This window comes from Peromyscus eremicus, chromosome 2, assembly GCF_949786415.1.
Source record: "Peromyscus eremicus chromosome 2, PerEre_H2_v1, whole genome shotgun sequence".
Classification (NCBI taxonomy): domain Eukaryota; kingdom Metazoa; phylum Chordata; class Mammalia; order Rodentia; family Cricetidae; genus Peromyscus; species Peromyscus eremicus.
In genome coordinates, this window is record NC_081417.1 from 66,049,336 (window position 1) to 66,075,691 (window position 26,356).

A 26,356-nucleotide genomic window follows, 5' to 3' on the forward strand; every position below is an offset into this window, starting at 1 on the left:
ACTTTGTGAAAGGAGTGTGATGATGCCCACAGCCCCGAGCACCAGCCCGGCGTGCGCACGCGCAGGAACCGCTAGGCGGCGTCGGTTTCCCTTCTCGCCCGCGGACCCCGGAGTGGGCGGCGGTGACCGGAGCGCCTGCGCCTGCGTAGAGCCGAGCCGAGCCCGGCGGCCGAGGGGCGGGGCGTGGTGTGGCGGGGCGGGGCCTAGAGGGCGGGGCTTTAGGTGATTCCCAAGCCGCGGCTCAGGCCGTGCCGGGGAAACCGAAAGTGGGCGGCGGCCGCGTCGGGAGCCCTGGCGGAGGCGGCGGAGGGAGCCGGGCCCAGAGGTGAGGGCGTGGGCCGCCGGCCCCCGGGACCAGGTGAGCTCAGGTCGGGGCGCGACAGGTGCGGGCGACGCGGGGCAGGCTGCGGGGCGGCAGGGCTCGGGTGGGACAGCGGCTGGGCGCAGCGACTCAGGCCCGGGCCTGGTCCCCGACGCGGCGGGGTTCCAGAGCGTCGTGCGTGACGCCCCGGGACGTGGGCCGGCGTCCACCGGGGAGGCCGCGGTGCAGCCGGAGATGCAGAGGGGGGCGTGGGCGGCGCGCAGATCTGAGTGCGCTCCCTCCTGGGCAGGAGCAACCGGCCGCGGCCGCCCGTGCGGGGCAGCGGTACCGAGCTCGTCGCAGTTGTGCCTGCCCGCGGGCCACACTGCGGCGGCCTCCGCCCTCGAGACCGGCCCGTGCAGGCCGCGCACATCAGGCAGGACCTACACGTAGCCGTTCCTGTTAACCGTGAGCGCTGGGGAGGAAACAAGCATCCACGGAGAAGTTGTCTTGGAAGTCGGAGCTGACAGCTTTTCTACTCCCATCCGCTTGAGGGGTACATTTCTATTAATATCAAGGGCTGCCACTCCCCTGTCATTTTGGGGCGCAAGGAAGGGAGCTGTGTATAGATGCTAGTAAAGACCCAGCCCCAAAGGTTTCTGATACTGCCGCTACAGACCAACCAAGGAAATCGCTATTCGGGTTGGTAACCACCTCGACTCTGCAGGTGGACGTATGCAGAGAAGTGTTCTTGGGAATGGAAACGCCTTAGTGGTAGAAGTGAAATTTAGAACTACATCCCTGTCTCTTTCCGAGCCCCCTGGCGTGAATGAAAGTGTGGCATTCTACAGTGCGGCCTTTGCTGATATGTGTTGGCATCTGGGCTTCAAAGCTTAATTGTGAGGTCGGGAATAAATTGCACCCTTTCTCTGAGCCTGCTTTTTCGTGTGCCAAATGGTAATAGTTAACTTAACCTTCGAAGTGTTTTCAAGTAAGGTAAATCCTTTGGCTCATAATGATAATCGCCCAAAGTGGGGAACTCTTTTCCTTTCACCGAACTTCTCACATTTTACAGGTTGGGACTTCAAGGTTTTTGAGGACAGGAACACACATCTTTTTATAGGATAAATTGGCGCATGGTGGAGATTTTTGCATCGAAATGACTTAGTTGAGCTTCAGTTACATGCAAAGTACTGTGCTGGTTGCGGAGTCCACAGCTCCTCAGCCCTTCCCTTCTCTTTCGCAGATTCCCTCTTTGCTAAGACAGTGAGGCAGCACCTGGCAGTGCCCTCAGATTTTAGTCCCTGTGGATTGGAAGTGAAACGTAATCCCCGCTAATACCCTTTTAAATGCGCCACATGAACATGGCTGAGTGAACTATTGTGCTTTACATCAAGAGTTTGGAACTCTAGAAGGAGCTTTCTTTTTTAACTTTTCTTTCTAATATAATTGGATGTTTGCTAGAAATGTAGAGAATACACTTTATAATTAAATTCTGCGTGCTTGTTTTGTGTTTGATGAAGTACAGACAACAAGAACTGAGCTTTGAAATGTAGGAAAAAAGTGTCGGGATGCTTTCATGGATCAGGAGTTTGTGGTTGCTTGGAGTGAATTTGACTTTCATTTTTATATGAATTGGCTTTTCTTTCTTTGTGCCAGACTTGGTTTTTCTTCCCTTGGTTCCCATCACTGTCCTTCATTGTTTTCGTACATTCCCCAAGAGCCCAGAGCCTGTCTTTTCAGACAAACAAAAAGTAGTCAATTTTGTAATTTTCAGTTGAAGTGTGTGCCAGTCAGAGCTTCCGGACCAGATAACCCAGTGAGATGCCAAGCAGACTTGATAGTCAGCCTGTGCAGCTTTGTCATGAGCAAGCAAACCTGTCATCTCCATCAGAACTTTGGAGCCCATTTGTGGTTTTTGTTTGTTTGTTTTATTATTTATTTATTTATTTATTTACTCTTTGCTCTTTGGCTCTTTTGGGGGGCCTGCCACCCAGCTCTCGAGTAAATCACGCACGAGTCTTATTCTTATGGATGCCTGGCCTTAGCTTGGCTTGTTATTAGCCAGCTTTTCTTAACTCATGCCATCTATCTTTTACCTCTGAGCTTTTATCCTTCTCTGTTTCTGTCTATCTTTTCTTTACTTCTTACTCCGTGGCTTGCTGTGTAGCTGGGTGACTGGCCCCTGGGGTCCTCTCTCTTCTTGCTCCTTGATCTTTTCTCTCTCAAGACTATTATTTATTCTCTCTGCCTGCCAACCCCTTCCTTTCTCCTGCCTTGCTATTGGCCATTCAACTCTTTATTAGACCAATCAGGTGTTTTAGACAGGCAAAGTAACACAGCTTCACAGAGTTAAACAAATGCAACATAAAAGAGTGGAACACATCTTTGCATCATTAAACAAATATTCCACGGCATAAATGAATGTAATAGATCTTAAAATAATATTATACAACACCCATTTCCTCCTCAAAGGGACCTGAGGAAAGCAGAGAACCAATAGCTCTTGCCTACAATCATCCTCACATGAAAAAAGAGACTGAAATGAACTGCTCGAAAAGGCACAGGTACTGGGTAGTTAGAACTGGTGTTGAGACCAAGACTCCTGACCAACTTTCTTAATCGTCGCAGGGTTTTTTTCTCTAGTGTAGCCTAACAGAGGCCCTTTACTTAGATATATTTATATACTGGCCAAAGTAAATAATTTGAAATAACAAGAATAAAAAGGAAAATTGCTTCCTAAAAACCTTTAAGGAAGATAATTACTCTTTCCTTTAAAAACCAGTTGTAGGTAGACTTACTTAGATTCAACAAGTAGACTATCATTGGAAAGAAAATAATAGCCCTTAAGCTTGTGCACTCTGGGTGTGGTGGTGCATACCTGTAATCCCAGCACTCTAGTGGCTGATGGAGAGCTACATAGGGGGACTGTCTTTTAAATTAAAAACAAAAAACAATCCACACACCTTGCAATATGAGAAATTGCTGGGTAAGGATCTTAGACACATTCCTCCCCTCTCTGAGGCTGTTTACTGCTTTGTAAGATGAAAGGCTTGAGTTAGCCTAATTGATGTCTAAAGTCTTCAGCACACACTTATTGGGGCTTTTAGGTCCCTACTTGGTAAGATTGTGTAAGATCTTAAGGATATTCTTTAGAGCAGTGGTTCTCAACCTTCCTAATGCTGCAACCCTTTAATACAGTTCCTTAGGTTGTGGTGACCCCAACCATAAAATTATTTCATTGCTACTTCATAATTGTAACTTTGCTACTGTTATGAATTGTAATATTAACATCTAATGTGCAACCAGGAGTTGTGATCCACAGGTTGAGAACCACTACTCTAGTGAGATGTACGGATTCTTCAACACAGATCAAGTAGCTAAGAGGGTAAGAGAGTTTACCCTAGTAATTCTTTGGGTTTGTTTGGGTGATTAGAGTTTATGATAGGAAAATTGTTGTGAGAAAGACAAGACAAACTATTCAGTTAAAAATAGTTGGAAAAAAAAGAGAGAAACTTAGCAGCAGAAAAAACAGATGAGAGCCAGACTGGTGCTGCTGTGGTTGGTTGGTGGACACCCATAACCATAGGACACCAGGAGCATATGGATACTTGCCTGCACAATACCCGAGTGGTGGACAGCATCAGAGAACATCTGTTTGAAATGCATCAGAGCTCAGTTGTGTGTGGTGGTGCACATCTGAATCCCAGTACTTACAGGCAAAGGCAGGAGGATCTGAAGTTTGAGACCAGCATGAGTATCATAGTGAGTGAGATCCTGTCTCAAGCAAACAACAAAAACTTCCACAGATTCTTCAAAATAAGACTTCCTTAGGTTTAATTAAAGAAAAAGGGCAGTTTTACACAACATAGTTTTAAAATACAGTGAGCATTGTTTTAAGTCATGTAAATTGTTTAACTTTAGGGTTGGAATGTAGCTCAGAGGTAGAGCCCTTGCCTAGCATGCAGAAGGCCCTGGATTTCTGTCTCCAGTACCCCCCCCCCATGTACATTTAAATTTGATGTCCTGTACTTTTTATACATCATTAGTACTGGGGCATTTGCACTGGCGTGGGTAGCATAGAGGAGAGGGAAAGGATGATGGAAAATGAGGAGCAGTCAGGTTCACCAAGTCTTTGCAAAGTGACATTCTATTGGATTAGGATGCATCTCTGTTAAATCAGCCTGTGCTAGGCCTGTTTCCAGTTTTGAAGGGTTGTCACTAAGCACGCATCTAGGTTGGTAGTGTCCTCAGAAAGAAAGGTTTGGGTTGGAAGTCAGGAGACCAGAGGTGGTTGATTCTGGCCATGAAATAAGTAAGAGCCAGAAGACTTAGTCATGGGCTTCCGTTTCCTCATTTTTCAGAGTTATATTTTTTAAAGATTTATTTATTTTATGCGTATGAATGTTTTACCTGCATGTGTGTATGTGTACCTGGTGTTCCTGGTGCCTGTGGAAGTCGGAAGACCATTGGATCTCCTGAAACTGGAGCTACAAGCAGGTGTGAGCTGCCATGTGGTGGCTGAGGACAGAACCCAGGTCCTCTGCAAGAGCAGAAAGTACTTTTTTTCTTTTTTTTTTAAGTTTTTCGAGACAGGGTTTCTCTGTGTAGCTTTGCGCCTCTCCTGGAACTCACTTGGTAGACCAGGCCGGCCTCAAACTCACAGAGATCCGCCTGGCTCTGCCTCCCGAGTGCTGGGATTAAAGGCGTGCGCCACCACCGCCCGGCGAGCAGAAAGTACCTTTAATGTCAAGCCATCTCTCCACCCCTAGTTTCTTCATTTTTTTTTTTTAATGTGTGTAAATATGTAGTGTTCATTGGTGTTTCTGCATTTGTGTGCACATGGGTATCAAGGCCAGAGATCAGCATTGAGTGTCTTTTTCTGTCATTTTTTTTTTTGAGACAGTTTCCCACTAGACCTGGAGCATGGGTTGAGTTGGACCTGAGTTGGCTAGACTGACTGTTCACTGAGCCCCAGGGATCTTTCTGCCTCCACCTTCCTCCCTCTTTGGGATTACAGAGACAAGCCACTGTGTCTGCTTTTGACGTGATTCTAGAGTTCTGAACTCAGGTATTCATGTGTGTAGCGAACACTTTACCCACTCAGCCATCTCCCAAGCTCTAGCTTCCTCATTTTTAAGCTTAATAGTTTTAAGGAGGTGGTGTTAAGGTGCCTATGTTATGTGACAAAGCTTTTCTTGTGGAGATGCTATGCACACACCTACTTACCCCAGATAAGGAGCCCATGACAAACCAAAGTATAGATGCCACCAAAGTCCAACTTGGTGAACCAGTGAGTTTTATTGGTGTTACTTATAGGAATATGGCTGAGGAGTTGCTTACAGGAACAAAAATAACTCAAAAGACCACTGTATCACCAAAGCCCACCCCAGCATGGGTGACAGCTCACAGAAGCTGGAAACCTGGGGCACACTGCACAGCCTATAGGCAGCTTAACAGGTTGAAAGTGTCACTTCGAAGTGACTCAGTTGTTTTAAACCTCTTCCAGGCAGCTGGGCTTATCTGACTTGGCTGAGAGGGGCGCTTGACTTTTATTGTTTATTCTGACAGGGAGGGGCCTAGTGAAATTGGTCAGTTTCAGGGATTTCCTGAAGCTATTCTGAATTGTTTACCTTCCTGTTTAAGGAGCTTCCCTACAGGTGGAATGCTTCAATCCAGAGAAACTGTTACACAACAGCCTGTATCATTCTTTGCTATTCCCAGGTCCTCTTTCTGAGGTAGGGTCCATGTCCTACACTGTCTTAGACAGCTGGGTCTGGGGAATTGCATTTTGCTCCAAGACCATTTGCCAAAGTGTATTTGCCTACTTGTTATGAGAGAAATCATGGAGACCCACTGGCTTGCTCAGCAAACTTGTCAGTTGATACAAGTGTTTAGAAGGCAAGTAAGTGAATCAAGACAACTTCTGATATTTTGAATTAAACACAAAACTAGAAGTTTCTCTAGTTTTCAACTTGTTTTCTATTTCTAGCCAGTGTATTTATCCATGGTCATTTCCCATACATAGCATTCTTCTGCAAAAATTTCTATAGCTATCCAATGCACAGATTGTGCTAAAGTGTGTATAACGCTGGTTTGATGTTTCTATTCTGCATGAGTAAGGAGAAGAAGAGCAAGAGGAAGTGAAAACACAGTGTGGTCTGTCAGCATTTCTTCCTCGTTGACAGGTCTTTGCAAGCTCGCTTTGTGACTAATAATTCCCCATGCCCATTTCTAATTTGCTGCTTGGGAGTCTTACATAGCTCAAGCAACCTGTACACTGACTGGGCAGCCCTCAAGAATGTGGGCCTGAGGATCTGCAGTCTGAAATGGAAGGCCCACTCTATATTTCTCTCTGCCTAGCCTCACTTGTGGTCACCTGGTCTTAGAGGATTATGGTGATATTTTATTTGTATTAAAATGTTATTTGTATATTAGTAAATAAAGTTGCCCGGGGGTCAGAGCTATTAGCAAGCCATAGGAAAGCTGGGCGGTGGTGGCGTATGCTTGTAATCCCAGCACTTGATAGGCAGAGCTAGGTAGATCTCTGTGTGTTCAGGAATACAGCCAGCATTGGAGACACATGCCTTTAATCTCAATACCAATCATGGAAAACCTGGAGGTCTATACAGACAGGCAGTGACGAGGCGGTCATGTGATTGGGTTTACAACCAATGAGAAGGCAGAACTGAAAGTCTTTATAAAGACTTTAACACAGGAAGTAGCTTTCTTTCGGAGAGGTAGGACCACCGCAGGAGGAAGGGTAAGGTTTTAGCTCTTAACTCTGACCTCTTGGCTTTCTTCTTTGCATTGGTTCTGTGTTTCTTATTTAATAAGACAGTTGGTTACATCTCCAGAGGATATTCACGACTCACAAGGTAAAAACCTTAAATTTAAGCCTGGCGGTGGTGGCGCATGCCTTTAATCCCAGCACTCGGGAGGCAGAGCCAGGCGGATCTCTGTGAGTTCGAGGCCAGCCTAGACTACCAAGTGAGTTCCAGGAAAGGCACAAAGCTACACAGAGAAACCCTGTCTCGAAAAACCAAAAAAAAAAAAAAAAAAAAGGAAAAAAACCTTAAATTTAACTTAAATTCAGTGAAAACCAAATTTACATCTACCACAACATTTTTAGAGACTAGAAATAAGGGGAGAAGGTTGGAACAGAATATGCAAAACTTTGCCTTTGGACTCTAAAAGTTGAAATTCCTTTGAATTCCCTTACTGTTGTGCTTGTAATGAATGATTTCCAAGATTCATTAAAAAAATTTAAAAAAATTTTAAAAGCACTTGATTTAAAAATTTTAAAAGCACATGGCGGTGGTTCGTTTTCCACCAGCTCTGGGAGCTATCGTGGGTCTATGCTTTTATCCAAGCAGCGTGTAGTCCAGAAACCTCTTTTTTTGTTTTGTACTAGCAAAAGCTAAATCCACCATGCAGCTTAATGTGCCATTTGCAGAGGCCTCATTCCCGCCATACGGCAGGTGGAGCACGCTCGCCAGGAACCCGCCAGTAGCTCAAACTGGCAGCTGCCGCTCATTTGAGAGAGACAATTAGGAAGCTGTTTTTAGCTCCGTTTTAGAATCTTTTTTCTCAGATTTTAGGTGGAAACTCTTGCCCCACGTTGGGCGCCATTTGTAGCTTGAGTTTTCCTGCCTGGCCCACAATCAGGACAAATCTCTCTCACCCGCCAGTCCCACAGCCACTCAGACCCAACCAAGCAAACACAGAGACTTATATTGCTTACAAACTGTATGGCCGTGGCAGGCTTCTTGCTAACTGTTCTTACAGCTTAAATTAATCCATTTCCATAAATCTATACCTTGCCACATGGCTCGTGGCTTACTGGCATCTTCACACGCTATTTGTCATAGTGGCAGCTGGCAGTGTCTCTCTGACTCAGCCTTCCACTTCCCAGCTTTATTCTCCTCCTTGTCCCACCTACACTTCCTGCCTAGCCAATGGCCAATCAGTGTTTTATTTATTGACTAATTAGCAACACATTTGCCATACAGAACATCCCACAGCAGCATACATGGAGTGTATAATTGCCATCTGTAAAAATTCTAAACAGACAAACAAAAATGTCATGATAATCAAAGATTTCATAAATTATGGCATTCTAAAGCACTATGTATTGTAAAATAATATTTTAAGCTGTGCCTCTGTTTTTGATGAGTACCTAAAGCAATACAGTTAATAATCCTGACCACTGCCTGCTCATTGTGAACTCGAAGCCCAGAAATAATTTAACAATTGGTTTTCATCTGGTGACAAAGTAGTAGTCTTCTTTAGTTTATAACACTCAATGTAACTTGAGGACAGTTTTAATAACAAATGGCTTCGTGGTTATTCATGTAATAGCTCAAACATGTGTTGTATTTTAGTGAGTAGAAGGAGGAAGGGAATGGATAGTTAGATGGAGAATTTCTCATTCATTCAATATAATATTTATTGAGCTCTTCTGGGACTAGACACTAAAGAGTCTGCAGGGAACAGACACAAATCCCGCAGTGAAGGAGACAGCAGCCTGATGACTATTAGGTGATGAGACACATTAAGGTGACAGGAATGCAGAGTAGTGGAATAGAGGTCACCATGCAGCTGGCACAATGGCTCTGACTGAGTCAGGTGGCCAGGGAGAGCATTGCTGAGAACATGACACTTGAGGTATTTACCTGAAGAGAGCAATATTGACCCTGGGGCAAGGAGTTTCCGGGTGTGGGACAGGCAAGCACAAAGGTCCTGAGGTGGGGCTATCCCAGGCACAGTCCAGGAAAGGTAAGGATGAGTACTGTAGAGTGAGGGAGAGAAAAGAGAAGAATCAAGGTCAGAGAAGTGGGGGGAGGCATAGACAGATTGTGGGTTCTTGTCTGAATACGACAGGATGGACGTAGGTTTTGAACAGAAGAATTGCATGATGGAATTTAGTATGTAAGGATTGCTCTGGTTGATATATGAGGTCTGAAGAGTAGATTCTAGAAGAGAAAGTGGAGCAGAGACCAGCTAAGAGGCAAAGATGTTACTGGCATGGTCTAGGGTGACCTCGTGGAGGTGGTGGGGAGTGGTGGATGTCAGCCGTCCATCTTCAGGGGTGGCTTGGGTTGAGGTAGAAGGAATAAGACTGCTGGAAAGGGACCTTCTCATGCTGGGGCCTGGGACAAGGAGCTTGTACCAGGAAAATAAGTGTGCTCTTTGCTTGTTGGCATTGAATTTGGACACACAAGCCAAAGCAGGCCCAGACACAATTTGCTGCAGGCTCCAGGTCCTCCCCACCAAATAAAATCAAAATATACCACCTATTTGTTAGCGGCTTTGCTGTGGAAATAAATACTAAAATATGGACTTTTAAAATTTTATAATCTGTGTGTTTAAAAGAGAATGTCAGTAGCAGGTGTATGTGCAGCGTGAAACTTTACCAAGGCAGCTCAGAAAAATTCACTTAGCTAAAGCAATCACCAGAGAACAGAATTCAGACATGCAGGTAGAAAGGGTGGGAGGTGAAAACTGAGGATGTGCATACACTGTTGCACACAGATGAGCTCTGTCACTGACGCCTCTGCCTGTTGGCACAAATGATGACTAAGGATTGCCGTAGAGGGCGTGGCAGTTAGGGCGCTGGTCATATGTCACCTGCTGGGTCTGGGAAGTCCATAGCCTGAAAGAAGGAAGCATGTTGAAAGGGATGGGATTAGAGAGTGAAGCCTTGGACCCAGCTTTCCAGTGGCAGTTAAGCCCCTGAGTGGGGTGTGTGGTTTTCACCACCTCCTTACCTTCCTAAAACAGCAGCCCTGCTTGGGAAACTGCGGTTGGCCACTCTTTCACAGCAGAAAGAAGGAAGACAGAAAGAGCACCTTTCCTGGACAAGGGTGGAGAACCGTCCTAGGGAGGAAGGAGAAGCAGGCTTGAGTCGGGTAGCCAAAGAACTCACTTAATGAGCCTGCGAATGAAGGAGGCCTGGTCTTCATTTAAGCCATCTTTGTGTCTGTGTTAGTGAAAGGCTTTCTAGTAGTCATCGAATTAACTGTCACAGGTTTGTCCTCAGAAGGAAAGTTTGTATACATGAATGTACAGGCAGGCTTTCTGTCATTTCTCTTGGCCAGTGGCTTGGGAGTGGGATTGCTGAGTTCTGTGGCAAGTGGATGCTTCCCTCCTGAGAAACTGTTAAACTATTTTCAGAGAACTGCTTTGAACACCCACAAAAAATGTACGTAAGTTCTGGTTACTCTGCATTCTCGTCAGCACTTTGTGTTGTCAGTTTGAAAAAGTGTGTGTGGTGTATGTATGTGTGTGCAGGTGTGATCATCTATGCACATGTGTGTTGGAGATAAGCATGTATGTGCGGCTGTGCTTGCTGGTGGTGTATGTGTGTTAGAGGCCAGGGCTTGATGCTAGGTGTCTTAGTCTAGTGCTCCCTAATCTATTTTTTTGGAGACAAGCATTCTCCATTTTTTTTTATTACTTATGTGTGTATTCTTTAATGTATGAGTGATGTGTCTTGCACATATGCTGGCATGCCAGAAGAGGGCGTCAGATCCTGTTACAGATGGTTGTGAGCCTCCGTGTGGTTGCTGGACTTGAACTCAGGATCTCTGGAAGAGCAGCTAGTGCTCTTACCCGCTGAGCCATCCTCCAGCCCAGGGTTCTCCTTCTTGGCTATACTGCCTCTTCCCTCCAGTGATAGTGTTGTAAGTGTATGTTGTCTGCTTAGCTTTTCATGTGCATGCTAGGTATTCAGATTCATGTCCTCATGTCTGCATAGCAAGTGCTTGACCCACCAAGACATCTCTCCAGCCATCAGTAGTTGGTGGTGGTGGAGATGGTGGTGGTGTGTGCATGCACGTGTATACAGGCACCCCTGTGTTGTGACACCCATGCAGGAGTCAGAGGACAACTTGAGGTTGGTATTCACCTTCTACCTTGTCTGAGACAAGGTCTCTGTTTTTTCTGCTGAATATGCCAAGCTAGCTGTCGGGGAGCTCCCAGGGATCCTATCTTTGTCTCCTGTCTCAGCATAGGGCCTCTAGCATTACAGACCTTTTGAAGGGTCTGGAGGTTTGAACAAAGTCTTCACATGGCAAGTGTTCTGTTTTGTTTTGGGCTCTGTCAGAGTTAGGATCCATGAATCACCCCATGAAAGAACACCACTTACATATGCAAAAACAAGAGTATTTATTTCTCGAGAGAAAATTCCTCCATGCAGGGGTCAGTCACACAACAAAATGGCGATGACCCCAAGAGATGCTCACAGGCTCCTTGTAAGGCCAGCTAGGGGAATGCCAGGCACAGAAAGGTCATCTCCAGCAAACACGATTTGGCTAAGCAAGCAAAGTTTATGTTAGTTCCTTTAATGGTGAACAGTGATTGGAAGTATAAGCCAAATAGACCCTTTCTTCCCTGGTTTGCTTTTGGTCATGGTGTTTCATCACATTGGTAGTAACTCTAACTAGGACACATGATCTTCTCTAATGGTCTCTCTGTTTCAAGAGCTGTTCTCTTAATGAGATGGGAGATGTACACTTACTTGTAAGTACAAATATTGAGAGTGTAGTTAGAGGTTATGATGACTTTAGTGAAGTGGTGGTTGTACGTTCTCCTCACAAGGCATAACTTCCCTTCTGTTACCAAGGTCTGTGTGCCGCTGCCGCATCCTTAGGGTTGTCGTGCCATGCTGGTCATTGATGTGGTTCACAGGCATCACAGCTGGGTAGGACTCTTTGGCTCCCCTCCCTTGCAAGCTTGCTGTGGCCCCTTCTAGTGCTGTGAATGCTAGTCCTCAGGGAGGAGCCTTCAGGTCAGGTCTAGCTCAGGTCCTCTGGTCCCCGTGTCTGAAATGCATCTTAGTGGTTGGGACTCACCTTCACCTGGGGGAGGCAACCAGGACAACAGCAATTGCCTGTAATATTTGGGAAGTTTCTTGGACAGCCCTGACCAACAACTAAGAAGGGGCTTCTGCCTGGGGTTAGGAGTTTTTACTAGTAGTTTGTGACTCTTTTTGTTGTTGGTTTTTCAAAACAGGGTTTCTCTGTGTATCTCTGGCTGTCCTGGAACTCACTCTGTAAACCAGGCTGACTTGGAATTCACAGAGATCCGCCTGCCTTTGCCTCCCTGAGTGCTGGGATTAAAGACGTATGCTACTACCACCGCCACCGCCACCACCACCACCACCACCGGGCTGCAGTTTATGACTCTTAGGAGGGGCATTATTAGTTCAGTTGGGAAAATTTTATTTAAACTATATATGTATATGTATACACAGAATTATGAATTTTATAGGTATTTGTATGTAGTTAATAGTAGATTCCTTATGACCTTTTCAGACATCCTTACTGTTATTTACCCCCTTCTGTGTGTATCTCATTCCCCTTCTTTAATTAGAAAAAGCCTCCATTTTTCCCATTTTCCCCTTGAAATCACTTGAGGCCTGCTGTTCTAGTACTGCTCTAACCCCCTCCTCAGGCAACGGTCCCTTATTACTTTTCTGGTTTTTGCAGTTACTCTAGGATATGTACTCATATCTGAGGATTTGGAGCTAGGAGTCTCAGATAAAAAAATATTCAATGTTCATCTTTGTGGGTCTGGGTTGCCTCACTCAATGTGATATTTTCTAGTTCTGTCTATTTCCCTGTAGATTTCATATTTTTTTTTCTTTACAGTGAATAGTATTCCGTTGTATATGTACCAGTTTTTATTATCTGTTCATTGGTTGAAGGACATTTAGGTTGTTTCTATTTGCTAGCTATTGTGAGTAGAGTGGCCGGAACATGGCTGAGCCAAGTATTGTGAAGTAGGATGTCAAGTCCTTTGGGCATATCCAAGGAGTAGTATAGCTAGGCCATGACAGGCTTATTTAGTTCTTTAGTTTTCCACACTGATTTATAGAGTGATTGGGCCAGTTTGTAGTCCCACCAACAGTAAGAGAGGGCTCCTTTTCCCCACATCCCCTCCAGCATGTTGTTGATCACTGCAGTTCTGATGGGGGTAAGATGAAATCTCAAAGTTGTTTTGATTTGCATTTCCCTAACTGCTAGGGATAGTGAACATTTTTTTGAGATTTTTTTAAAACCATATTTATGTTGTCTTTTGAGAACTCTCTGTTCAGGTCCCAAGCCCATTTGTTTTCCAGACGCCTAGTTTTTTTTTTTTTTTTTTTTTTTTTAGTTCTTTATATATTCTGGATGTGAGTCCTCTGTTAGGTGTGTGGCTGGCGAAGATTCTCTCCTATTCTGTGGGTTTCCTCCTCACCCAGTCGATTGTGCTTTCAGCCAGGCAGAAGCTCTTCAGCTTTAGGAAGTCACACTCATCACTTGTTGGTCTCAATTCCTGGGAAACTGGGGTCCTGTTCACAAAGTCCTTTCTGCACCTGTATCTTGTGGGGTACTGCCTATGTGTTCTTGTAGCAGTTTTAGTGTTTGGGTCTCTACATTGAGGTTCTTGATCCATTTGGAGTTAATTTTTTGTGCGCGATGATAGATAGGGCCTGATTTCATTCTTCTATATACGGACATCGACTTTTGTTAAACACGCTGTCTTTCTCCAGTGTATGCTCCTGACGTCTTTGTTGAATGTTAGATGGATGTAGTCGTGTGTGCTCACAGTTGGGCCTTCAGTTTTGCTTCACTGTCTGTGCCAGTCATGACACTTGAACTTTATTCTATTGATTCTCCTTTGGTCTACGAGACACTGGGATGCAGCTCTTGTCTCCTCCTCTTCTCTCCCCTCCCTTCTACCTCTTCTTTCCATCTCCCTTTCCTTACCTCTTCCTCATTTTTGTCAGGCTTTGTAGTTCTTTTTTCTGTACTTACATGACTACCTTCTACAGAAATCCATCTTTAGCCTTGTCGTTTTCTATATCTGGATACCGAAGACCAGGGAATCTACCAGCTCAGGCCTCTAACTTGAGTTCCTAGTAAATATATCTATGTGGCTGCCCTTGGATACCCAGCCTCTACCCATCCAGAGTGAACCTCAACCTCTTACTCTCTTGCAAACCTGCTTCCAACCCATGACTGTGAGTGGTTACTACCCAGCGTGCCTTAGCCAGATATTTGGATCCCTCACTTGTGGCTTCTGCATCCTAACTACTTTTAGCTTGTTTTTTAATTCCTCAGGCCTTATTTTCAAGTTCTCCACATTTCCAAGCATTCTCCCATCTGAAAATCCTTCCAGTTAGCTTTCCCAAGGCTGAGTAGTGACCTTTCAACCATCAGAACTGACCACTTTATTTCCCTCATTTGCCGCGATCTCCCTTGAGTGATGCATTACTTTAACAAATGTAGTCATTAGTATCCTTTGGTTCCCTCAGTTGGTGGCGCTCTCCCTCTCCAGCTTGGATTTTCCTCCAGTCCTGTCAGTCACGTGGCTCCCTGGAGTTCTCAGAACACTCCTATGCTCTGCTCTCCCACCTCCACACCTCTGCCTTTGCGTTCTCCCTGCCCCACAGCCTCGTTTTCCTCCTGTCCCGACCATCAGCCCTCCTCTTGTACCTTTCTGACTTACCCCGCATTCTCACGATAGTCCATATCACTATCTGTATTTCCCTGTATTATTCCCACATAGGAGACATTCAGCACTCGTTTGTGGCACAGTCTAAAAAGCTTCAGCTCTGAAAATCTCTTCCCATTCACAGACTGATGAGTCATAATATAGTAACCTTCTTCTGTGTTGTTACAGGCGAAGATGCTGGAGGCAGATCTGGTTTCAAAGATGCTAAGGGCTGTCCTGCAGTCTCACAAGAACGGGATAGCATTACCCCGGCTCCAAGGAGAGTACCGATCTTTGACTGGAGACTGGATCCCCTTCAAGCAGCTGGGTTACCCTACTCTAGAAGCCTACCTGAGAAGTGTGCCAGCGGTGGTCAGGATAGAGACTAGCAGATCTGGAGAGGTAAGAGGGCATCTTGCCTGTCAGAATTCTCACACAAGAGTCGAAGTCCTCTCCTGGTGCTTCTGACCTCATACTTGTGGTCCAAGTGAAAGCACTGAGTAGCTTAGAGCTGTAGTGATAGCACACTGAAGGTGCAGCCCACACTCTGATGTCTCATGTAATATCATGCCTCAGAGTGTTGGTGACAGTTATCCAGTTCCAGTGTCTAAACAGAGTAACTCTACAAGAAGCCTGAAATAGCCATATCCGCTCACTGCAAACCTGTGCAACTGTTGCAGTTTTTTATTACACATGTACTTTGTGTGTGTGTGTGTGTGTGTGTGTGTGTGTGTGTGTGTGTGTGTACACTCATATGTGCCTTAGTACACATGTGGAGGTCAGAAGTTTGTTCTGTCTTTCCACCCTGGGGACCCTGGGGGTTGAACTCGGGTTATCAGACGTGGCAGCGAGTGCCTTTACCTGTTGAGCCGTGTCACCAGCCCTGTTGAAAGTGTTTGCAAGGTCACTAATGATCTGATCACTAGATCTAATGGGCAGTTTAAAATTGTCATGCCAACTCCTGCTCTCTGGACCTGGCTTTTTCCCAGTTGGTTGGTCCCTCATGGCAGGAGCCTCTCTGCCAAAGCTGTGCTGCAGTTTCCTTCCTTCAGCAGCCAGCTCCTCCTTCATGGGAGTGTGATCACTGTGAACCTCCAGCTCCTCCTTCATGGGAGTGTGATCACTGTGACCCCTCCAGCTCCTCCTTCATGGGAGTGTGATCACTGTGAACCTCCAGCTCCTCCTTTATAGGAGTGTGATCACTGTGAACCTCCAGCTCCTCCTTTATAGGAGTGTGATCACTGTGAACCTCCAGCTCCTCCTTTATAGGAGTGTGATCACTGTGAACCTCCAGCTCCTCCTTTATAGGAGTGTGATCACTGTGAACCTCCAGCTCCTCCTTTATAGGAGTGTGATCACTGTGAACCTCCAGCTCCTCCTTCATGGGAGTGTGATCACTGTGAACCCTCCAGCTCCTCCTTCATGGGAGTGTGATCACTGTGACCCCTCCAGCTCCTCCTTCATGGGAGTGTGATCACTCTAAACCCTCCAGCTCCTCCTTCATGGGAGTGTGATCACTGTGAACCCTCCAGCTCCTCCTTTATAGGAGTGTGATCACTGTGAACCTCCAGCTCCTCCTTCATGGGAGTGTGATTACTCTAAACCCTCCAGCTCCTCCTTCATGGGAGTGTGATCACTGTGACCCCTCCAGCTCCTCCTTCATAGGAGTGTGATCACTGTGAACCCTCCAGCTCCTCCTTCATGGGAGTGTGATCACTCTAAACCCTCCAGATTCTCTGGACGGGCATTAGTGTGGTGTGGGTGCAGTAGGCGATGGTGCTCACTCTGTGTGTCAGCAGCCTCACTTAGCGGTACCTGCCCATTTTCAGTATGATAGAGAGAGACAGGATTAACCCCTGTGCTCCCTGCCTCAAATGTGCAGCTTTCTGGGTGTCCTTTCCTTACTTGAGCATCTGGGATGTTTTCCACCAAGCTTACTATGTTTGGTTCTCTTTGTGTGTATGTGTGTGGTGGTGGTGGTGGGGGGCTAGGCAGAGAAGAAAAGGGAGCCAGGATCAGGAGAGCGGTCAGAGGGGCAGCTCATCTGTAGGAACTTGTGTAAGGGGAAGACACAAGTTAATTACAGTCGATATCAGTGGTGCAGTGTGTGCTGGCACCCCACAGCGTCCCAGGTTTAAGCCTTCATCTGCTGTTCCTTATAGCACTCATCACAGAGTTCTCAACTTCTTTTCTCTCTTTAAAAAAAGAGTTTCTGATAGTGAAAGATTTGCCTTTTCTCTCTTCATAATCAATACTTCATAAATATGTGTTGAATGCTTGAACGATCAAATATCCAAATGAATGAATGAATTAATAGTGCTTCATACAGTTTCTGAAGTATGTTTTACTTTTAATTCTTTTCTCCTCTATTTTGGGCATTTAAAAGTGTTTCCAGGGTTTTGACTATTTAGTAGCCCCTTCTGAACATACTGAGGCAGGTAACTTTTTTTCTTTTGTCTTACATTGTGATGTATCTCAAGTATAGACGTGCTGGCCCAAAGAGTAGGAGTGTGATCTGGCTGTGGCATAGAGCCCTGTTCTCGATTTCAACTGAGAGTCTCACATGAACAAACAAATGTAATTTTAAAAATTAATATACTTTGGCCTCAGAGAGATAGCCTCACTGTGTGAGTTAGGAGCTTAGCTTCTGGTGCCCTCACTGCTTTTCCTAGTGTAAGTGGGGAAGAGATGTGCTGTGTGTCTCTGAGCTGGTACATGTAGAGCAGAGGATACTTTTGGCTTATTTGCCAACCCACAATACCTGCTTTACTGTTGATTCTTAATAAATGCCTATTTAAAGAATAAATGAAAATCTCAAGTTGGAGAAAGCATACTAGATCAGTTGTGATTCCTTTTGTGTTAAATATAATTTGGGTCCTGCAGAGTTGGGAGAGAGCCCCTTGGAATTGCACCCACATGGCTTTGGGGTGTATAGGCTCACTTGCTCCCAGCCTCTGCAAACTGGCTCTCAGGATGTCCTGTTGTTGCTCTGCTGCTCACAGATCATCTGCTATGCTGTAGCCTGCACAGAAACCGCAAGGATCGCTCAGCTTGTGGCTCGTCAGAGGACCTCTAAAAGGAAAGTGGGGCGACAAATTAATTGTCAGATGAGAGTGAAGAAAACCATGCCATTCTTTCTAGAAGGTAGGGCTTTTCACATACAGATTTCCATCCCTGAGTTGATTGTCATAAGGACTTATGGAAATACTACCTTTGTTCCTGATAACTGCTAATTGAATAATTTGCTGATACCTGTATGTCAGAAGAAAAAACCTGCGGCTGGGATTTCTTTTGAAACAGTGAAGTGCAGATGAATGTGACTTACAAAATCCAATGGTCCTGTGAGGACCAGTGCAGCAGATAGGACTGTGGTGGTGGCTGAGCAGAGTATTACCCTTCTAGGGTATTTGACAAGAATCCTCATCCAGAATGTTGGATGAACCAAGAAACTGTGATGTGATTATGTCTTTGGGTTTTAAGACATTTATTTTTCAGAGAAATATGAATTACATGGCCTGAAAACATGGTAGACAGCTGTATTTCCTGAACGCTTATCTCTAGGAGGTTATAGTAAATTCTAAAACCAAATTCTCAAGCAGTAGTTCAACAGTGATGTGAAATACTAGATGACTACATGGCAGAAGCAGCATTTTAGAAAAGGCGGCCATCACTGTGAGTGAGGAGGGTGGGCTTCCTGAGGAAGGCGGAGGACAGTGCTGGCTTCACACCGACTGGTGACTGCTTGGGAAGCGCTCAGTGACGAGCAGAGGGAAGTACTGGCCAGTGAGGCAGGCAGGACCCTCATCCACAACTGACCCCCGGCCTCATCCCCTGCTCACCACCCTGCCAGTGAGGCAGGCAGGACCCTCATCCACAACTGACCCCCGGCCTCATCCCCTGCTCATCACCCTGCCATGGTCCCCTCTTTGTTTTCTTCCAACTGGTTCTGACAAGTGTGTTCCACAGAAAATACCTGGTCAGGGGAGCAGCATAATGAGACTGCAGTTTGAAGAGGTCAGCTGATTGTGTTGTGTCTGCCTGATTTATAGGGAAACCAAAGGCAACCCTCAGACAACCAGGATTTGCCTCAGACTATTCGATCAGCAAGAAACCTAATCCAGCGCTGTTACGAGACAAAGGAAGCACCCTGGGAGCTAAGGCTGATGTGGACATGCCACCTTACCCAGATATTCCAGTGCAGAGGCATGTGAGCATGTCTCCCAACAGCAGGTACCTGAGCTTTACCTGACTTAAAGGAGAAGCTTGGCGAGCTGGGGTGACAGCTGTTGGAAATGTATGTTGAGAAGTGTGCATTGGCCCCTTCATTATCACTAGGTCCTCCTCTGCACAGTGACATCACCTGAGCTCCTGTCCTGTTCCCTCCAGCTGTTGTGACTGATCTCCCCTTGTCCTACTGGCTGTGCACACTCTAGGTCGTTCTAAGACGCCATGTTACATACTTTTCAGATTTTTTTTTAAACAAAATTGTTCTTATAATTAGTGAGAGTCAGCTAAAATCTCATGTACCTGTATACTCTCCTTTGCTCCAGTGATTACCCACAGTTATGCAGTAGTGTTGAATTATAGTGCAAGGGCACCTGGCACATTTGTACCCCAGAACTGGACTGGTAAGGAAATGCTCCTAGCCCTAGCTTGGGGTGGCCCTGCCTGAGCCAGCTAACAGTGAGCTCATTATTTTATGTTGTGGGATGATTTCCTTGCTTGTCCAGTAAAAACGTACAAGTAGTTGATTTCGGAAAGATTTCTATTTTAAATGCTAAGGTTTTATGAAGTCACCCAGAGGTCAGCAAACTACAGTCCATGGGCTACAGTCTAAAGCCCCCTGCCTATTTTTGTAAACACTGTGTTGTAGGCACTCGGCCATATCCGGTTCATGTATTGCCTGTGCTGTTCTGTACTGCAGGGCAGGGTTGAGAGGTTGTGTAGAGCCTGGGGTCTATCCTGTTGGCCTCCTGAGAGGAAACACATGCTGGCTTTAATAGAGATGAATCGGCATCCCATCTTCCTTCCAAGTTGAAAAATTGTGCCTTTTTTGCAAATTTGTGATATCATATCCATTTGAATCAGTGTCTATTTGGGAGTAAAGGTCAGTTTTTCCTCAGAAGCTTTCCCTCCAGATACTAGAGTATTTAAGAAGAAATAATTTTAAAAAATAGTTTGGCAGAAAGGTATGCTTCAGAATTTTCTGTTAAGCCTTCACTTGGATCAGTGTAGAGGCATGGAACTCTGGCAGTTGCATATGCTAAAAGCCTGACAGTCTTCTTTTAGAATTAAAGTACCATTAGGAAATAGGCTTCATTTGAGACAGTCTTCTTTTAGAATTAAAGTACCATTAGGAAATAGGCTTCATTTGAGACAGTCTTCTTTTAGAATTAAAGTACCATTAGGAAATAGGCTTCACTTGAAGCCGTTTAGTTTTTAAGTCTTCTGTGCTGCTCAAAATTGTGATTGCCTCTCCTAATGAAAAAATGGAGCCACCAATTCCTTTGATCATGGTTCATTCAGCCTTTCTTAAAACATTCACTCTTTTGCTAATACTAAGCGTTACTCAAGAACTGGGACACCACTGAAGGAAAAATACAAGGACATGGATGTGTGTGTGTGTCTTGGGGTGTGTGCATGTGGGGAAGTGCATGTGGATGTGTGTGGGTGTGTATACATGCATGGGAGTAGGTGTGTGCATACCTGTGTGTATGTATGTAGGTGTGTGTGTATGCATGCATGCATGCAGATATATGGGTGGGTGGGTGTGGTTTGTTCATCCTCATATTTGGAAACATTCCCCTATGTGAGTCCAGTAGTTGACAGTAAATTATTTTGGAAAGGACACAAGGTAGGCAGGTGCCTGCATTCTTTTTTCCCCATGTAGTTATTTGAGCAGCCTTTCTGCTACTTTGAAACACAACTTTCATTAGAGCCAAGCTAGAGGGTAAATGTCAGGTCTCTAAGATCTGTACTCTTCCACTCATCTGTCTGCCTGTTTTAAATGGTGACTTAGTGACTCGTCCCAATCTCTGGTGCTGCTAACCTTTCATTTGGGGGGTTATAGTCTGTAATAGTCTTTATTTCAAGTGTTCATTCTATGTGGGCTTTTAGTTATTTATCCTTCAAAGATGATTAGTTGAAACTCTGACTTGCAGGTTTTGAAAGAGGCTTTTCAAGTTTAAGTTTAGCTTTTAACATACTTTCTCTGAGTAAATATGAAATACGATGCCAGATTTATTTTAATGGTTTGGAATATTTTCATAAGTTAGTTTGCTGGTCAGTTTGCTGGGACTTTAAATGAAAAGTAAAGTGTCTAAAACTTGCCGTTCTTTCACACCTTAGGTTTAGTCCAAAGTCATCCCTGCCAGCACCTTTCCAGACGCACCTCTCAAGAACCTGCACTAAGGAAGTGGATGGTATGTTTCCAGATGTGTCAGGAGTCTTGGGCCCCAAGAGAATTACCTAATGGTGGCTTTTGACCTGTGCATTCACCTTCTCCTGCATGAAGTTTATCTCCCTCCCTCCATTTCTCACTTTAATCTCATGCATTGAAGTGACCTTTAGAAAAAATAATGCTTCCAGTGCTATTGCCAGCATGTCGTGAGGCCTTCATCACACCAGACCCATTCTGCTCCATGTCCATGTGGCCCTTGTAGAGTTACCCATGTTTTCCTCATCCTCTCCCTAATTAGAGGGTAAACCCTCAAGACTTGGTGCTCAGCAGCCTCACTCTAAGGAAACTACAGGCTCTATTTCAAGGTCATAATGTGGGGCTTAAACTCCTAAGAGAGACTTAGATACTCTACTAGTAAAAGTTGGCACTATAAACTGTGAGGTGTGGGGCCTGGAGGGATGGCTCAGAAGTTAAGAGTACTGACAGCTCTTCCAGAAGACCTGAGTTGGATTCCCAGCAACCACATGGTTGGCTTACAATCATCTGTAATTTCAGTCCCAGAGTATCTGACACCCTCTTCTGACTTCTGCAGGCATCACACACATGTGCTGGTGCACAGACATACATGCACTCAAAACAGCCATACACATAAAATAAAAACAAAGATTAACATTATTTTTAAACTGTGAGGTGACAGCTAAGTATGAGTAATTATTGATTATAAAATCCAAAAGGACCATTAAGAAAACAATAGGGTAGTTAATAAAGTCAAGGAAGCCGATTCTTAGCCATGCACCACTTATGAACTTGCCCTGTGCAGGCAGTATACAAGTCCACTGAGTACTTTGAGCAAGAGCAGGTTTGCAGAGCGCTCACCATGTGCTCAGTGTCAGTGTGACTGGACAGGATTGGCTGCTTGCACTATGCCTTTTACTGAGTTCAGATTCCTTTTCCATAAGAATGTTCTTCCAGTATTGCTTATGAAAATGAATAGTATGACTTTTGTATGTAAGAATTATTTTCACATACTCATTTTCTAAACCATGAATACTCAGTAAAGTTGTATACCCTCTTTAAGAGTTTAAGATAGAACAAGTAATTTCCTTAATAGGAGATGTATATGGGTATCCTGGACCCTTCTGCTCTCTGTGTCCGTCTAAGAGTATCAGAGACACATCATCGGGTCTTCTGGTGAGAAGAGAGGCATCAGCTCCAAGTATCCTCAAGGAAAACTCCCTTTGGGACCTGGCCTCCTTAGAGACCACTGTCCCCAGACTATACTTATATCTCTATTAATTAGTTAAAAACAAAATAGAAATTACTATCCTTAGCAGAAAAGGTATCTGATTAAATTGTAAACACATTCTTCATGTAGGTGTTATATTTTTAATACTTTGATATATATCCTGTAGAATTCTAAATAGGTTTGACAATATTTCCTCAGTTAAAATACAGAATGGTCACAGAAACACAGGTTTCTCTCGCTTATTATGTAAACTCAGACACTCTGAGTTTTAAATAAAAAAATAAACAAGAGTGAAAGAAGCTAGCTAAAACTTCATGAAATATAAATATTGGAGAAGTAAAAGCCAGTCCGTGTTGGTGGTGTCTGGATGCCAGACCTGTTGTGAATGTTCATAAACTAACTGGGATTGTATTTATAGTTTTAGGGCTTCTGTGGATTGCTAAATTGTTTTCCTTAGTAAAAGAGAAAGTTCATTATAATCAGAAAAACTGGACATCCTTTTATCTTTTATAAAATATCCTTCACTCTTCCTACTAAGGCATTTTTGTGCCTTATGGAACAAAATCATAACTTACTATAACTTTCAGTTGAGCACTGCACATTTATATTATCTAAAATGTTGCATTCCTTAGTTGCAGTTAGAAAAGCATTAAATGTAAAACATATTTACCCAACAAGATTGCCCTTTGTTCAAAGTAAAGTATAAAGCAACCTTGCAAAATGAAGGGGTAAGTTCCCTTGTTGGAGGTGTCTTGGCTCTGCTGATAAAATTCAGGGGTAATAGGGTGAGGTGGTCCTCAGTGCTGCTCAGCTTAATCCCACAGTCTTCTAAAATCCATGGCCCCATAAGCCCATAGCATAGCAAAGTCAGAGACACAAATGCTAGGTAATGGGAATAATCTATTAATGCTATCATTCTTTTAATTTAAAGATAATTTAAATCAGACTGTTGAGAAACCAAATGTCACGCCTCCTGCCTCTTACACTAATAAGATGGATGAGGTTCAAAACCGCATAAAGGAAATATTAGACAAGCATAACAATGGCATTTGGATATCTAAGCTTCCACATTTTTACAAAGAGTTTTATAAAGAAGACCTTAACCAAGGAGTTTTACAGCAGTTTGAACACTGGCCTCACATTTGCACGGTACGTGTTTCCTTCTTCTTCCCTTCTTATACCCGTCCCTCCCTGCCCAGCCTGCAGGTCCCAAGTCCCTAGTCACGGGAGCAGAGTGCTTCATGGGTGCCGCTGCACTGGTCTGTCTCTAATTAATACACGTGGCTTCTTAATCCTTCGAGAAAGATGCCGAGGTCGGAAGTGCTTTACCAACTGTCTTCATTTTAGATGTGTTTAGTAGTTGATCATCTAGTCTGTGTACTACTGTGTATTGATTGAACCTCTGCCAATAAACATGGACTGCTCTGCCATTTTAGCACTTACTGGGAACAGTTTGTGTTAGTCTCAGTTTGTACATGCTTATCCTTGAGCGTTTTTCAAGACTTTCAGGTGGAACAAATTTGTGTTATTTGTGCTCATTGTTTTTACATAAAACTTTGTTTGGAACTGATACTATACTCACATTTGAGACCTATACAGACTCCCCTCATGGTAGAAGCTTTAGATTGAAAGTTCTCTCTAGCCACCTCTGCTCAGAGTTAGTGATTATAATAAGAGGGTGGATCAGGACAGTTTGTTAGAAAACTTAGTCCAGGCAGAGATAGAGACAGCTAGACTGTTACACCCAAGTACTTCTAGATGTTTCTTAGTTATGAAGATAGAGTCTGTTCAAAATGCAGCTGTCCTACATAACAGTATTAACACCTGATTCTCTGTTTGAAGAATCAATTTCTTGAGGCGTATGTTTGTTTTGAAAGAAGACTTTCTTTAACATATGTTTTGGCCCCAAGCCCATTGAGGAAAGTACAGGTTGCCTCATCTTTGAAGCACCTGACCTCAGAAAAGCATGTGTTTTTGTCACTGTTTTTCCCCAGTAGACTGTTGTTGCCTCTGAGTCTAATGCCTAGTTCCAGGCAGAAGTCATCCATCCATCCTTTCATCCTGCTTGCTCCCTCTCCATTCACACCACACTGCCGTGCCAATCACTTCCCTAGGGCTGGAAGCATGGAGATTAAGTCTGGTGAGGTAAATAGCTGTGGGAAAATATGGTTAGGGCAGAGTGACCAGTGTTAGAGTACTCCATATGAAGTAGGGAAACAAGAAATATCAAGCTCTGGAGACTGTGCTCCGTTTCCCGGGAAGTGCAGGAGTAACAAATGTTCTGGAGAACGTTGCCTGTGGTGTTTAAAATACAGAGCTTGTTCTTAAGATGGAAATTTTGTTTCCCTTCATTTGGGGAAGAGTCTCCCTGAATGTGGTGTGTTGGTATTGATGTCCTCTCAGCTACCTTACTCCTGAGGAGCTTGTTAGCAGTTTGTTGGCCTGAGTTTCAGCCCGTCTCGGATGCATACCATCCCTTGATTTTAAAAAAATCCATTGATAGTCACGTACTTTATAGTAAATTTTTAATGGCTGTAGAGCTTTTTATGGTCAAGGTACATAAACAACTTGCCTGCTAGATTTGGATAAGGAATTCTTTACAGCATATGTTTAAGGAAAGAATAAACCGTGTGTTGTCTTATTGGTTGCTTTATACTTGATGATAATTATTAGCATTTGTGTAGCTCAGTTTATTACTTCTGGAGAAATTTTCATCTTTGCTGCTCTGCATGTCCACAGAGACCCCCAACCCAAATTCTGCCTGGCAAGAGTATCTGTCTTGTTGATGTTAGGCTGTTACCTAAAATGAATGGTTTCTTCTTAAATTTTAGGTTACTGAAGCAACCAACTTTTTTGTTATGTTTTCAGCACTTGGATCCATCTGCACCTCATGATCATTTCGTGCCCAGTTAGGAGTGGTCAGCATGAAGTAGAACCATAGAATTCACTCCCTACCAGTACCTCTCTTGGCTTTGAGTAGGACTGTCTAGACTGAGTAGGACTGTCTAGACTAAGTAGGACTGTCTGTCTAGACTGAGTAGGACTCTCTGTCTAGACTGAGTAGGACTGTCTAGACTGAGTAGGACTGTCTGTCTAGACTGAGTAGGACTGTCTAGACTGAGTAGTACTGTCTGTGTAGACTGAGTAGGGCTGTCTGTCTAGACTGAGTAGGACTGTCTGTCTAGACTGAGTAGGGCTGTCTGTCTAGACTGAGTAGTACTGTCTGTGTAGACTGAGTAGGGCTGTCTGTCTAGACTGAGTAGGACTGTCTGTCTAGACTGAGTAGGACTGCCAGTGTGAGGTGCTGGTGGAAGACAGTGGGTCTAGATACCACAGACTGCCAGTCCTTTGGGTGTCTGTTGATACTTTTCATAGCTAGTTTTTAACTTTGGAGTACTTTGAACTGTTTCAGTTATTCCGTGGTCATTTCTCCCTGGCTTTAAACAGTTGCACCATGCTTATAGTCCCTTTCTTGCCTTTATTCTCACCTCCATGAAGAGCAGAAACACTGACCGCATGCCTGGGGTTGTAGAAGCACAGCCAACATCAAACTTAAAGGCAACGCAGGAATCTGGGATTAGAAACAGGCCCTTGCTCTGTGGCTCACCATGACTGAAGAACAAATCTAAGTGCATTATATTTCTTAGTTTTTTTAAAAAATTCTCCAGCTGTATAAAACACTATATGAAAAATATTAAAAATCAAGTTACAAAAATACAAATATTCTTGCTACCGTACCTGGGCCATATTTTACTTTCTAAATTCTGCTTAATTTTAAAACTTTGCTTAAGCTTTGAACTTGATTATGTATTATATACTTTCAACAATATAACTTCAAAAGTCACTAAGTCATATATATTTAGCTAGTGCTAAGATACTTAGGCGTTTCTTGTCTTGTCTATCCACATTTTAAGCATGTGTTATCTTT

At 44.2% G+C, this 26,356-nt stretch overlaps 1 protein-coding gene across 2 annotated transcripts in view; it reads left to right on the forward strand.

Annotated features, from left to right (window-relative positions):
• The first annotated feature begins 207 nt into the window (after window positions 1-207).
• The window catches only part of Tdrd7 (tudor domain containing 7), a 65,109-nt gene continuing 38,960 nt past the window's right edge, over window positions 208-26,356 (forward strand). Inside the window, exons 1-6 of one of the 2 annotated variants that reach the window (XM_059254289.1) lie at window positions 208-358; window positions 14,972-15,184; window positions 17,785-17,926; window positions 18,832-19,012; window positions 21,131-21,204; window positions 23,360-23,577. In XM_059254289.1, coding sequence (XP_059110272.1) covers window positions 14,978-15,184; window positions 17,785-17,926; window positions 18,832-19,012; window positions 21,131-21,204; window positions 23,360-23,577 — 822 coding nt within the window. In that variant the 5' untranslated portion in view covers window positions 208-358; window positions 14,972-14,977. Of the gene's footprint in view, window positions 359-724; window positions 858-14,971; window positions 15,185-17,784; window positions 17,927-18,831; window positions 19,013-21,130; window positions 21,205-23,359; window positions 23,578-26,356 lie in introns of those variants that run through there. The other variant, XM_059254290.1, reaches the window with a different exon arrangement.